Source organism: Pristis pectinata, chromosome 25 (genome assembly GCF_009764475.1).
Source record: "Pristis pectinata isolate sPriPec2 chromosome 25, sPriPec2.1.pri, whole genome shotgun sequence".
NCBI classification, from domain to species: Eukaryota; Metazoa; Chordata; class Chondrichthyes; order Rhinopristiformes; family Pristidae; genus Pristis; species Pristis pectinata.
The window spans coordinates 4,116,846-4,130,654 of NC_067429.1; the positions used below are offsets into that span (position 1 = coordinate 4,116,846).

A 13,809-nucleotide genomic window follows, 5' to 3' on the forward strand; every position below is an offset into this window, starting at 1 on the left:
CATTAACTGATGGCTAATTTGGTTTAGTTTCTGGTTAATGGTGACCTACAGGATGCTGATGGGAGAGGGGAAGCAGCAAGACATGGCAACGGCAATACCATTAAATCTCAAGGGTAGGTGGTTAAGCACATTATTATTGAGATAGTCACTGCCTGGCACTTCCGCAGCATGAATGTCACATAACACTTATCAGCATATGCCTGAATGCTGTCTGGTCTTGCTGAATGCAGGCACAAAGTTGCTGAACTGTTGTGAATGGAATTGAGCATTGTACAATCTGCAAAGATGCTGAGTTCCAAACTGGCTCACTAATCTGAGGGACAACCACTGGGGCCAGGATAATTGACCCCCAAAAACTACAACCCTATTATTTTGTGCAAAGCTGTGATGCCAAATCAGTGGAGTTTACTCCCATGAACATACATTGATCTGAGCTTTATAGGATATGATGCACCTCCAAACAGTGCTTTGACATGAAGGTCAATAACTTTTTATTTTGCCTCTTGAATTCAGACATTTAGTTTTAATCTCAGTGATTCAAACTGGGATTTGCTGAGCAAATTATTGGAAGGTAAGTGTTGCTTGATAGCACTGTAGATGACTCCTTCTATGACTTTGCAACTGTATTGACTGCTCATTGCTATTTTCTTGAAATCACGTGGAGTCAATCAAATTCACTGAAGGCTGGCTTCTATGATGATGGGAATCTCAGGAGGGAGCAGAGCTGAGTCATTCACTTGGTAATTCCAGTTGAACATGGTTACTAATACTTCAAGCCTCATCTTAGGTACTCCTGTGCCCTTCTCTTGTTGAGGATGGGGCCTCTTCCTCCTGTTAGCTATTTAATTGGTCATAATTAGAAACGGCAGGATTGCAGCTCTTTGATCTGGTACATTTTCTATTGCATACTGCTTACAACGTGTGCTGCACTGACACTTCTCCAGGTTAGAACTTCATATTTAGGTATGTCTGATGCTAGTTTTCCCATGTCCTCTTGCACTCACTGAGCTATAGTTGATCCCCCTGACTTGATCATATGGTAAAGTGAAGGATATGTTTGGTCATGAAATTACAGATTGTGAGATATGCAATTTTACCATTGCTGATGGTCCATAGCACTTCTCCCCAGTATTGAGTTGCTAGATCTGTTCCAAATAACTTTAGTCCAGGGTAGTTTTAAAGGCAATAGAATAACTGCAGCAAACACATGCTTGTTTTGCTTAAATATGCCTCCACATCATAGCTTTCAATTGCAAAACCAATACATTACCAGCAGGGCCAGGAGCAGGCAGCCCGTCACAATCAGATTGAACATAATCAATTCTTTTGATTATTGCTCTGTGGCTTGCCATCATAGTTCAAGACATGTTCTTTTCCTTGTGAATTTTTGCTCCCCTTCTGATGGGTAACAGCCTTTCACAGTTCCATGGCTGCCACGTTATATTTTAATGAGTGATTATATTCATGGGACAGTCCAACACAGAATGCTGGCAAACTATTCATGCATGATGATTAATGCAACTCAACCTTGTTCTCAACAAGGTAGCAATATACACATTTTGCCGAAGAGAATGGCAGTAGAACTTTTCTACTGAACCCAGGGCCACCATGGTCAACTTTAATGCCACTTTTACTGCCTCAGCTGAGCCCACACCTTTACCTCGTGTTGCTGGGTTTTCATTCCGACTCCCATACTATGAATGTGAAATTAATAACACAGTCATTAAGCAGCATTATGCAATTGTGGCAGTAAATGTTCACATCATATGTAATAGTCAACCATAAAAATTCTTCCCAATGAATTTATAGCTTAAGACAGACAAAACTGAGTGCCAATTTGTCTGTTCACCAGAGCATTATCAAGCAAAATTTAACAGAAAGCTACATAAGCACACAGAAATATTAGAGAAACTGAAACTGACTTATAAGGAATAGCTTCAGAGAGGAAGGGAAACCAAGATTTAGAAAGATAATACTGGAGCCAAAGGTCTAATAACTAAAGCATGTTGCCAATCAGGGATTTAAAAAAAGAGGCCAAAACTGCAAGGAGAGCAAAGATCTGCATGACTGTCAGATGTAGATGTTTGCAGGTTATCCAAGGGAAACAGAACTCTACGACTTCAACCACAGCCAATTTTTCTTTACTTTATCCATTTAAAGTAACTCACAAAAGCTCCTTGCACTTGTAAGGTTTGACCTTCTTTTCCGGAATTTGTGTCACAAACTGGAGTAACTTTAAATCTTTTTAATCTGCTACATATATATTCCTGTTACTCCCTATTATATCTACAAATGTGACTAATGTAACTAAAACAAGCACAAATTTCTTTGATGCACACATTTAAGAAATGTTTACAAAATATTTTTTCTCCCTGTAAAATTAAGTTCTAAGCCTACTTTTGCTGAATGGATAGTGTTGCTTTCAGGAAAATAGAAATGCACAGAGCCAGAAACTAAATTACCAATTTAAACCATCTGACTGGCTCCAGCAATTCAATAACTGGTTATTGTGCATTAATCCTTCAACTTTACCTGGAAACATCACAGCCCAAATCTGACAGCATAGCCACTAATAGTAGGTCAAAGGGAGTGGTGGATGTACAAGAGGCCAGAGTTGGAAGAATGCAGTCTTGTTGATGGTAGGGCTAAAGAGGTTACAGAAGAAGGGTCATGCATGGCTATGGAAGGATTAGAACACATGCATGAATATCTCAAGTATTAATGGACAAGAAAACAATGCAAATAGAGAACAAAGCCGGTCAACACAGTAGGCCTACAAATCATGTGTGCAGTTGGCAAAACTGGCATGATGATTTCAGCATGGAAAGTGAGGCAAGGGTGAAAACAAGTGATGTTCGGGAAGTGGAAATCTTCGATTTAAATATACTTAGTCAACTATTCACTTTGGGATCTAAACTTGAGGAAAGTCTGAGACAGTGATTGAAGGGAGGAATACACCTTTTTTTCTTAAGGAGGGTGTGTGCACAGTAAGACACAAAGAGTTCAATCTTAATATTTTGAAAAAAATTGCAGTTGTTCTAATTGAATGTCAGTTTAGCAGGCTGAAAACAGTATACAGGTCAAGAGAGATGGTGGCAAGATTTGGGTTTTGCCAAGATACATACTGGAAAACTGTCATTCTATTTTGGGTTCATAACAGGGGCGGGTGGTGGTGGTAGCATGAAAACAAATAAGGATTCAAAGAATTAAAACTAGTGCTTTCAGAAGTCATTTTAGCATTTTATTTGTTCTGAGTTCACTTAATCAGTTTACATTACACCTCAATACAAGGTAATTACCTCAGCAGTTGTGCATGAGCTCGATGGTCTGCTTGAGGACACAGTTCATCAGCCACAGTCTCCATTTTGCACCAGGACCGTATGGTTAGTATGCATGAACAACTGGTGCCAGAACATCAGGAAAATGTAAACTATGAACTTGGGACCATTGCACTTCTCCAGAATGTTTCAGAGTGCCACAGACTGACTGAAAAGCCAACTAACTTTGAAGAAAAACTGTTAAAAGAGGACCTTTTGGATAGGCTGTCCTTCAAAAAGATGCAAGTTATTTAGCTTTTGGGTTATGACTACATGTCCCAAGGTCATGGTTCAAGCTCAAAGGGTTTGCTTATAATCTTTATCCCTCCATAATGCATTTTTTATTTAGACAGATCATGGAAAGCAAATGGACACACTCTTCATTCCTCTATGCTGTAATGTGCTCCCTTTTCATAAGGAAATCCAAACCTTTGAAGTTAAAAGAGTGACTATTGGTTGCATTAAAATTTAAACAATGGAATTATCTAGAAAATCCACCAATAATTTCAGAGCAGAAGGATTTTGAACAGTACATCAGTCTTCTGATCATCCAAAATTTCTCTTAAAACAATGGATAACCTGCACCTTTAAAACTTTAGTTTCTAAAATAACTTGGGATCAGAACTTCAATGATGAGATATGGTATTTGAAAGGGAAATGTTAAATTTGTGTAATATGTACACCATTAAAACAAAGGGTCACAAGTTACACATCGTCACTGACCCAAGATTAGAAAAACTAACATTAAATGAAGTAGTTTCTGGGACTTTGAGGAATGATTAAAAACAAATGAAGACCTATTATGAGAAACCAGAGTAAAGAATCAAGGAGACAAAACAGAAAATTTCAAGAACAATCTGAATAATGAATTGGTACCCCTTTAATTTGATAACACAAAAACTTCTGGATTTTGACTACACTGGTCAAAATATACTCAAAACAATTAACTGAGGGAGTACTTAGCAATGTTTAGGTGAGGTGCCACACTGTATAAGTTCAATCTTGTGTTGCTTAAACAAATAACCTTCTAATCTTCAATCTATTAACCAGCAATCAACTAAATTAGTATTTAAGATGTCAATATTTAATATTCTGTTGGAGACATTTTCTCATTAATAGGCTCACTTGTGACTTGATAAGCCTTCAATATTTTCATGGTTTATGATCTAGACCAAATACAAATTCTGTTCTTGAAGTCTCTCCTCAGATCTTCAGTACAAAGCATCATTTTGTGCTATTCTACCAAATACGGTACAACACACTTTTGAAGGTAAAGTTAAACTGCTCTCAACTCAGCACTGATTAGCAGAGACTCAGTTCTATAATGATGGGCCCATTAAAAAAACAAGTTCTTCTCTCACATCATTAGATGAATTCATCTAAAGAGAAGATGTAAAACTGAACAGCAGCATAGACTCTTAACAATTCAAAACAAAATTTCTCTGAAATAGTAAAAAGACTACTTCAACGTAAATACACAATTAAGGAACTTTTTCTAAAGCTGAAGGAAACAGTCAAGGGCAGTGTTCTGGAATTAGAAACTTGAACTCAAATGTAGTGAAGTAATCTGAATTAAAGGAAAAAAAACAAAAGCAGGAATCTCAGTTGAAGATGCATGTTGCCTGAAGTGACAGTCATATTTTAATAGTAGGTTAGATCAGGAGAAAGAGGAAAATAGAGATGGAGGAAGATGAATTAAGGGAGAAAATCTAAACAGAGGCTGGAGTTGAGAGGGGAGAGAGAGAGAATGGAAATGAGGAAAGCTAATACAGAAAGCTAATATTCCTTCCCTCCCACAGATGCCACTCGACCCACTGAGTTCTTCCAACAGATTGTTTTAAGCTAATGTAGAAGTTGTAACAGTAGTGATGAACTGAAAAATCAAACTGCATAAAATTAGACCATACAAGGAGTGTTACAAATATGTGGCTAAAAGCAGAGTAATTTCTCAACACCTCAAAATATCATAAAATGTAGCTGCTAATGATTTGTACATTTAGGACAAATGCTTGCAGGATGGACATTTTTTCTCCCAGGAGACTTAAATATTGCAGGAAAAGCACTAGTGGATTCAACTAACCTAGGAATTCAATACCCCAGGGAACCGTGGAGAACAAGTCATTGAATATGTTCACGGATAAGGGAGACAGATTATCAAACTATACAAAGAAGTCGAGAGTTATGGGGAACAAGCAGAAAAAAAATGGAGTCAAGCCAAGATCAGATCAGGAGATTATGATAAAGCAGACTCTAGCAACCATCTGACCCACTCCTGCTTCTATTTCTAACATCCTGCTTTTGAATGTGTGGGTGCAACATTTCCACTGAACCATCTTCAAATTCTGTGTCCTTAACCTCAATTTTCCAGCTTTCAGTTAAACACTACTTTAAATCAAGATGTATAACACTGTACCAGGATAACATTATTAGTGTTTAGTAAATGAAAGACAAAGATCAAGAAATGAGCTAAGAGAAATGAGCTAAGAAAATTGAGCAACAGCAAATGGTGAGATGCCAAGCAGAGTACTAAGCAACACCCTGCAGGAGAAACAGATATAATATTTTGTATCCAGATAGAGAAGGGTAGCAGATAATTCACTCACTCCCTTGGTAGTTGAAATGCAAGATCACCAGAGTATTCTCTGCAGTATTCACCAGAGAGAGAGACCTTGACGTTTGAGAGGATGGCGTACGACAGACTGATATGCTAGGGCATGTCGACATGAGGAAAGAGGATATGCTGGAACTATTGAAAAACATTAGGATAGATAAGTCACTGGGGCCAAACGGATATATCCAAGGTTATTACGGGAAGCTAGAGAAGAGATCGCTGCGCCTTTGGTGACGATCTTTGCATCCTCACTGGCCACAGGAGTAGTGCCAGATGATTGGAGGGTGGCAAATGTTTTTCCTTTGTTCAAGAAAGGGAGTAGGAATAACCTGGGAATTATAGACCAGTGAGTCTTTCTTCAGTGGTGGGCAAATTACTGGAGAAGATTCTTAGAGACAGGATTTATGGACAATTAGAGAAGCATAGGCTGATTAGGGACAGTCAGCATAGCTTTGAGGGGCAGGTTGTGCCTCACAAGCTTGATTGAATTCTTTGAGGATGTGACAAAGCATATTGAAGAAGGCAGAGCAGTGGAAGTGATGTACATGGATTTTAGTAAGGCAATAACGTTCCTCATGGAAGGCTTATTCAGAAAATCAGGAGGCATGGGATCCAGGGAAACTTGGCTGTGTGGATTCAGAATTGACTTACCCATAGAAGACAGAGGGTGGTGGTAGATGGAGCGTATTCTGCCTGGAGGTTAGTGATCAGTGGTGTTCCGCAGGGATCTGTTCTGGGACCCCTGCTCTTTGTGATTTTTATAAATGACTTGGATGAGGATGTGGAAGGGTGGGTTAGTAAGTTTGCTGACGATAAAAAGGTTGGTGGTGTTGTGGATAGTGTAGAAGGTTGCTGTAGATTACAACAGGATATTGATAGAATGCAGATCTGGGCTGAGAAGTGGCAGATGGAGTTCTACCCAGATAAATGTGAAGTGATACACTTCGGGAGATCAAATTTGAAGGCACAATACAAGGTTAATGGCAGGGCTCTTAGCAGTGTGGAGGAACAGAGGGATCGATAGGGTTGTTAAGGCGTATGGAGTGTTGGCCTTCATTAGTCGGGGTATTGAGTTCAAGAGCTGTGAGGTGATGTTGCAGCTCTATAGAACTCTGGTTAGACCACACTTGGAGTATTGTGTTCAGTTCTGGTCACTTCATTATAGGAAGGATGTGGAAGCTTTAGAGAGGGTGCAGAGGAGATTTACCAGGATGTTGCCTGGATTGGAGAGCATGTCTTACGAGGATAGGTTGAGTGAGCTAGGACTTTTCTCTTTGGAGAGAAAGAGGATGAGAGGTGACTTGATAGAGGTGTACAAGATGATAAGAGGCATAGATCGAGTGGACAGTCAGAGACTTTCTCCCCAGTGAGACAATGGCTAACACAAGGGGACATAATTAAGGTGATTGGAGGAAGATATAAGGGGAATGTCAGGAGTAAGGTTTTTTTTAAAAACACAGTGGTGGGTGCATGGAACGCACTGCCTGCAGAGGTTGTGGGGGCAGATACATTAGGGACATTTAAGAGACTCTTAGATAGACAATGAATGATAGAGATATGGTGGGCTACGTGGGAGGGAAGGGTTAGATAGATCTTAGAGCAGGATAAAATGTCAGCACAACATTGTGGACTAAAGGGCCTGTACTGTGCTGCGCTGTAGTGTTCTATGTTTTATCAGGCGTACTGAAAGTGGAGGGATATATTGCAGAAGTTTTTCCCTCTGTTCTGGTAATATCAGATTGCATGTAGTTCTGCTGCCCTTTTATACCTCTCCCAGACACACCTTTTGTTATTCAGCATCATTTCTCTTCCTTTTCTTTCCCACTGTTATAAGACCATTGAACAGTCCCCTAGTACGATAAGATGGACTCTTGACCTCAATCTACCTTATGACCTTGCACCTTATTGTCTGCCTGCAATGCACTCTCCCTGTAACTGTAACCCTTCATTCTGCATTATTGTTTTTACCTTGAACTACCCCAATGCACTGCTGTAATGAAATGATCTGTATGGACAGTATGCAAGACAAGTTTTTCCACTGTACCTTGGTACATGTGACAATAATAAACCAATTTACTCTGCCAACTGGCACCAACCCAATATGTTAACTGTTTCTCATCACAGATGGAGCATGAACTGTTAAGTAGCTCTAACATCTTTTGTTTTATTTCAGAGAGCAAATGCCTAGTCACCAAAGCCTATGGATAAACACCCTGCTTATATTTTTGTTCCTTTAGAAAAGGAATGCTTACTTGGTAGATATTATACAAATGTAATGGTTCCGGGGGGGGTGTTGGTGAGATGCAAAGAAAATTAAGGGTTCAAAAACCCATGCTATAAATAAACCATTAGTGCTTCGAAGTATAATTCCATCTTGCAACCAATGAGTACTTCTAGTGTTTGCCTGGGAACTGCTGCCACATACTCTAATGCGCTACAATAGCAACAGTAATGGTAAAATCAAGTACTGTTATCTAATGCAATATGAAATGACAAGACTGATTCATCACTGCCCTAAAGTACACCAGAACCAAGCAAATCCTCCACTTAACTAAAATATCTAGAAAGAAACCCTGCAGCTAAAACTTTCCTAAGATTTTCCCACTCACCTTCCTCTCACTATAATTAATATGGATTTGATTTAATTTTCTACAGATTAATTACTTTTAAGACAGATAAATTGGGGGTCAGACATCTGGAATGCAAATTTCTTCACCATTATGCAACATGTGAAAAAGTCACCAAGTGTCAGAGATTTACCACCAAGTTGCGAGCTTCCTTTAGAAGGCAAACATCATGGTGCCTCCAGTGCAAAGTTCCATAATAAGCTACTAGAGATCCATTCTTTATGGACAGAGATGGTGTTTATATAAAAAAAACAGTTGAATGTTCTCAACAATCTGCTCCTTAACTAACCCAATTTATAGTTTTCAAGACTCCTGCTTTATCATAATCAGATCAATCAGGAGTATAAATTATTCCCTATACATTAGTTAAAAGATTCATTGTGCATCTAGGGAGTTCTAATCAACATTATATTGTGAGAATGGTCAGTTTTAGGAAATGAGTTAAACTGCAACATTTACGTAGTGCACATAGCCCATTTATGCACCGACTGGCCAAATATTAAGAAACAGCTGATGATGCAGAAGGAGAGTTGCTAGTATCGCATTATGGAAAGTCTAACAAGAATATCAAACTTTCCATTTCTCTAATCCAGCATATCAATACTAGCATCCCATTGCAGCCAGACATAATTCTGAAAAGACAGTGCAAGAATGATAAGCTCATGTTGCATTTAACAATTTGTTAAGCATTGAATGTGAAGAATTAAGAAAATACTAAGTAGTGGCAAACCACGATCTTAAATAGCAAAGTTTCTTCAAATTAGAAGAGGCTACTATGTTCATTAAAAATGCAGAGACAAATGTCATGTTGAGCACCATTTTACACATCCAACATGCGTTATATCTTTGGAGCATTGATAGAAATAAAACAGCAATCTTACCTTCACCACCTTCTGGAACATATGATGCTGTAATAATGTCTATATCAGCACAGTTCATAACAATCTGATTGGTTGCCTGTCTTACCTGTAAATACATACACACAGACAAAAAAAAAATCAATAAACTTGATAGAGAAATGCCTTCACAAAACTCGACATGTACACGTTCTCTCTCATTTAATTGTTATTTTGATCTTGATAGTTCTTTCAATCCCATTATCAATCTCCATTTTGTGTAATTAGTTACACTACCTTCCATTTCACATTGAGTAACTGGAGAAGGGAAGGAGGCAACCAGACCCCCAAGGAGGAGTTCTTAAGATCAACCCATTAATCAAGCAACTGAACCTAACTTGCTAGAGTAACTCTGACCATTATAGTTTACTATAATTTTTACAAATTGTCACACAAGTATTTGATCTTCCGTAACAGTTAATTTTAGATTTTCTCAGTTTATTGAAATTGACTGTAACCTCATTCATTAAAGAACTCAATTTCATAAATAGATTCTAAATATTTTTACCACCCAAGTACTGGTAACAGTTTGCATACCTTCAGAAAGTGTCTGTCTTTTGTATTTAAATTTAGCGTACAGTTACAGTAAAAAAAAATAGTTGCATAATCAAATTTAACAGTTAACTGATAACTTAGTCTGAAAAAATAGCTGTAGTAATTCATACTGATAGATGTAGTAACCAAATAAAATCACTGAAGTAGGTTTGGTGAATGCCTTTTGATACAGAAAAGTATCAAGATAAAGACTTTTACATTAAGAGCTCTGGTGTGGACAAACAGGTTGCCTGAAGGCTTGATCATCAAGCAATACAGCATTAGTTTATCAGAATGTTTCTCAGGTGCAGTTCTAAGTGATCTGGATTTTTTTTGTAGTGCGAAGAGTTGCAATAGTGAGCAATGATATTGAGACACACGAAATCTTCACCATAGGCACTGAAGTCACAGCAGAAGCCAAAAACACCATGAAGATAGGCAGACAATGATAAACTGTACATGGGCTTAGAAACCCATTTCAACATCAAGTACAAGAGTTTATGCACTGTTCAGTCAAGTTAGAGCAGCTGAAGGGCTAGAATATCAAGCTATGGCACTGATTTAACTAACAAGAATTAAACAGGACACTTTTGGGTTTATCAGGGTTTTTAAAAAGATCAGAACAATTCAAGTTCAACTTTAAGACTGGAAATTAGACAGAGCATTGACAATTGAAAAGTAGGTAAAAAGAAGACAAGCTTGGTATCATTGGATGAACTTCTGTATCTGTGCCATGTCACAGATATTTATTGCCCCTCAACTTTACAAAAAGGAAGAAATCTGAAGCATAGACTGGAGAATGGCGACTTTAGTCCAGATGGGATTTGTACAGTTAGGAAGGGGAAGCCATTGTAAAATGTGCTGACACAGGTAGGAACTGTGTGTGGTATATATTGTCTCTATATATATATATATATATATATATATATATATATATATACACACACATACATACATACATAGAGAGAGAGAGAGAGAGAGAGAGAGAGAGAGAGAAGGTAATATTAATGTGCACCATTCGTATCAAGAAAAAATACATTTCACTTGTTCTACTAATTATGACACAATTTAGACAAATAATGGAAGTTGCTCAGCTTGCAAAAGAAGTCCCATCAGATTAGTATTTCTTGCTTCCCTCTCCTTCCAGCTGCCATCAAACTTTACACAAATGCATTTGCATTCCACAATTAGAATTTATGATTCATGTTTATATTAGCACACACGTGCCGAATGCTGGTATTTTGAATAATTCCAAATTATGTGCACATCCCACGCAACCCACTTCAGATCTAAAGCCATGTAGTGACGAGTCCCTCATACTCAAAAGGAGCCAATTCCTCTAAAAACAGGCATAGCTGCACGATAATTACATTTACAGGATCCATGAAAAAGATGCAATCATACAAACTATTCAAGTAATACTCTACAATGGTAATGGAGAATTTTTTCTATGAAAAAATCTCCTTCATGAACTTGCTACTGGAAGTATATTAAAAAATGTCAAGTCAATTGAAGCCTTGGTATTAAGACAAGAGAATTTCCAAAACAGCTATTTTATCTTGTAATGACTTTTGGTGGGCAGAGTCTTTTGAATAATGTCATGTTAATAGTGGCTTAATTAAAGTTAAAATCAAAAATATGTATTTTTTTTTGTGTATCAACCATAATCCAATACTTGGCAAGAAGTTGGGTAAACTGATCTATATTACCACAATTGGGAATAGCACCACAAAAATGACCTGCGTTAGATTACTGCCTTAAAAAAAAACATTGACACCTAATTTTCATCATGTGCATAAAATTGGTGCACATTGATCAGAAGCATATTCCAAAGCATTAAAGAATATAACAGATAGACACAGACAATTCAGCATTCATTTATCCTCCACTTAAACTTCATCCAGTCCTTCCTCAATTAACCCTGTTTAGTTCATCCTCACACACTTTACAGGTGACCCCCACGTTACAGCTGTTCAGATTACAGAAATACACCTTTGCGGAATTCACAAGTCACTACCCAAAAATTTGAGATACAGAATAAAATTCGCTCTTACAGAATTTGTGTGGGGAAATAAATACACAAACAAAATGCGAAAGAAACTATTTGTTCTTTTTTTTAATATATTTTTTACTCTCTCAATACTGTAGGGTAATAAGGTTTGAATATGATGTCACCACATTGATTGGTTTGACAGTCACAGCCAAATCCTTCATTTGACTCCAGTCCGAGGACATCTGACTGCAGCGCTCTTCATCTGCGAGGCATTTTCTCTGATGCACTTCATTGTGGGGAACCGCAGTAGCCATGGACAGCTCCTTAAAGTAATCCCCGGTCTTTACTCCACTTCCATTAAGTCATTGGGATTTAACCCATTACCGCCCCCCCATTTGCCCCCCCCCAGCTCCTTCTACATCACCCCAATCCCCAAATCCCATCCATTTCCCTGATATCCTCACTTCCTAAGCCATTTCCTAATCAACGAGCCTTGCATGTCAAGAGAAAATAATGGCAGTGGGTCACTGTCACTGCTGATATATGATATGATAATGGCTTAATATGAGAGAGAACCATCCTGCAGAAACACATCTCCTCTTATAACATGGGGTTCAAGGAGAAAAGCGAGTTCATTTTTACAGAAAAGATGGTTTTCTGGAAATGCAAACCCCCCACCCATGTATCTGTTAAATGCATCTGTGCGATTCCCCCAACTAGTGAGAGACAGAAATGGCCATATTCAGAACACTTATTTTGAATTCCCTATTTTGTGCCTTGGTGATTTGCATTGATGGGCTCTTTTATTTTAGCCCATATGTGGAAATACAATGCCTTCTCCATTAACGTGTCTCGCAATTTAAAACCTCTATCAGATCACACCCTCAACATCTTTTAATCCTTTCCTGGCACAGCAGAATTTGCATTTCTGGCATAATTTCAATTTTTTTTGTAACTTCTCCAGTGTCTTTTTTAAAAAAACATTATGACAACACAGATTTCCTTGTGCAGTCTAAATCAAGGTTTGCTGCAAAAGTGGCATAACATCCCTAATTTATAATTCCATCCTTCTAATATACAAATCCCTCTAGTAATCCATTGTCTGGTTTAGTTTATTTAAATAGCCTCATTAACTTCCCACAACACGTTTAATGGATTTTGATTTTGTTCTTTCAGATCCTGTTACTCCTCAACTATTTGATTCCAAGTAAGGAACAACTTCATCCCACCTTGCCATAATCTAGTACACAATGTCAACTAGTTCAGTTAATACTGTGGAGTTCCAGGATAAATCAATGAGATTTTGAAGGATAAAATCTTTGAACAATTAAAGATGAAGAAGTAATCAAGTCTGCAGCATCATTGCCACCAACTCCATTTTGAGAAGTGTAGATAGAACTTACAACTTTGGGTGTTTTGTTTAAATTGTCAATAATTGACAAAGCTGGGATAAAAACTGTTGAAAATAAAAAGTGGCTGAAGCAGAAATAAATCAAATACTCTGTAGAAAACATTAGAACTCTAACAGACTGCAAATACTCAATTATTCAAATTACTTCACAACTGGGGGGGAAAAGGATGCAAGCTGACTAGAAATGTTTTGAAATGGATGCTCAAAAGGCTTATGACATTAGGAAGTGGCTGCAGCATTGCCACAATAGGTTGATGACATGGTTTTTTTGGTAATATGGGGAAGAGAAAAATATCCAAGGATGCTAACTTAAAGGAAAAATTGGATCAGCCAATTGTGTAAGAAGAGGTTCCAGAGATAGTTGGGAGAAGCTATGGGGGAGTTTGAAATCTGTACTGAGGAAACTCAAAGTCACTATCA

General features: G+C 37.9%; 1 protein-coding gene across 1 annotated transcript in view; it reads right to left on the minus strand.

Moving 5' to 3' along the window:
* The window catches only part of npepps (aminopeptidase puromycin sensitive), a 176,966-nt gene that overhangs the window by 111,557 nt on the left and 51,600 nt on the right, over positions 1-13,809 (minus strand). Inside the window, exon 2 of the mRNA XM_052038902.1 lies at positions 9,437-9,521. Coding sequence (XP_051894862.1) covers positions 9,437-9,521 — 85 coding nt within the window. The remainder of the gene's footprint in view (positions 1-9,436; positions 9,522-13,809) is intronic.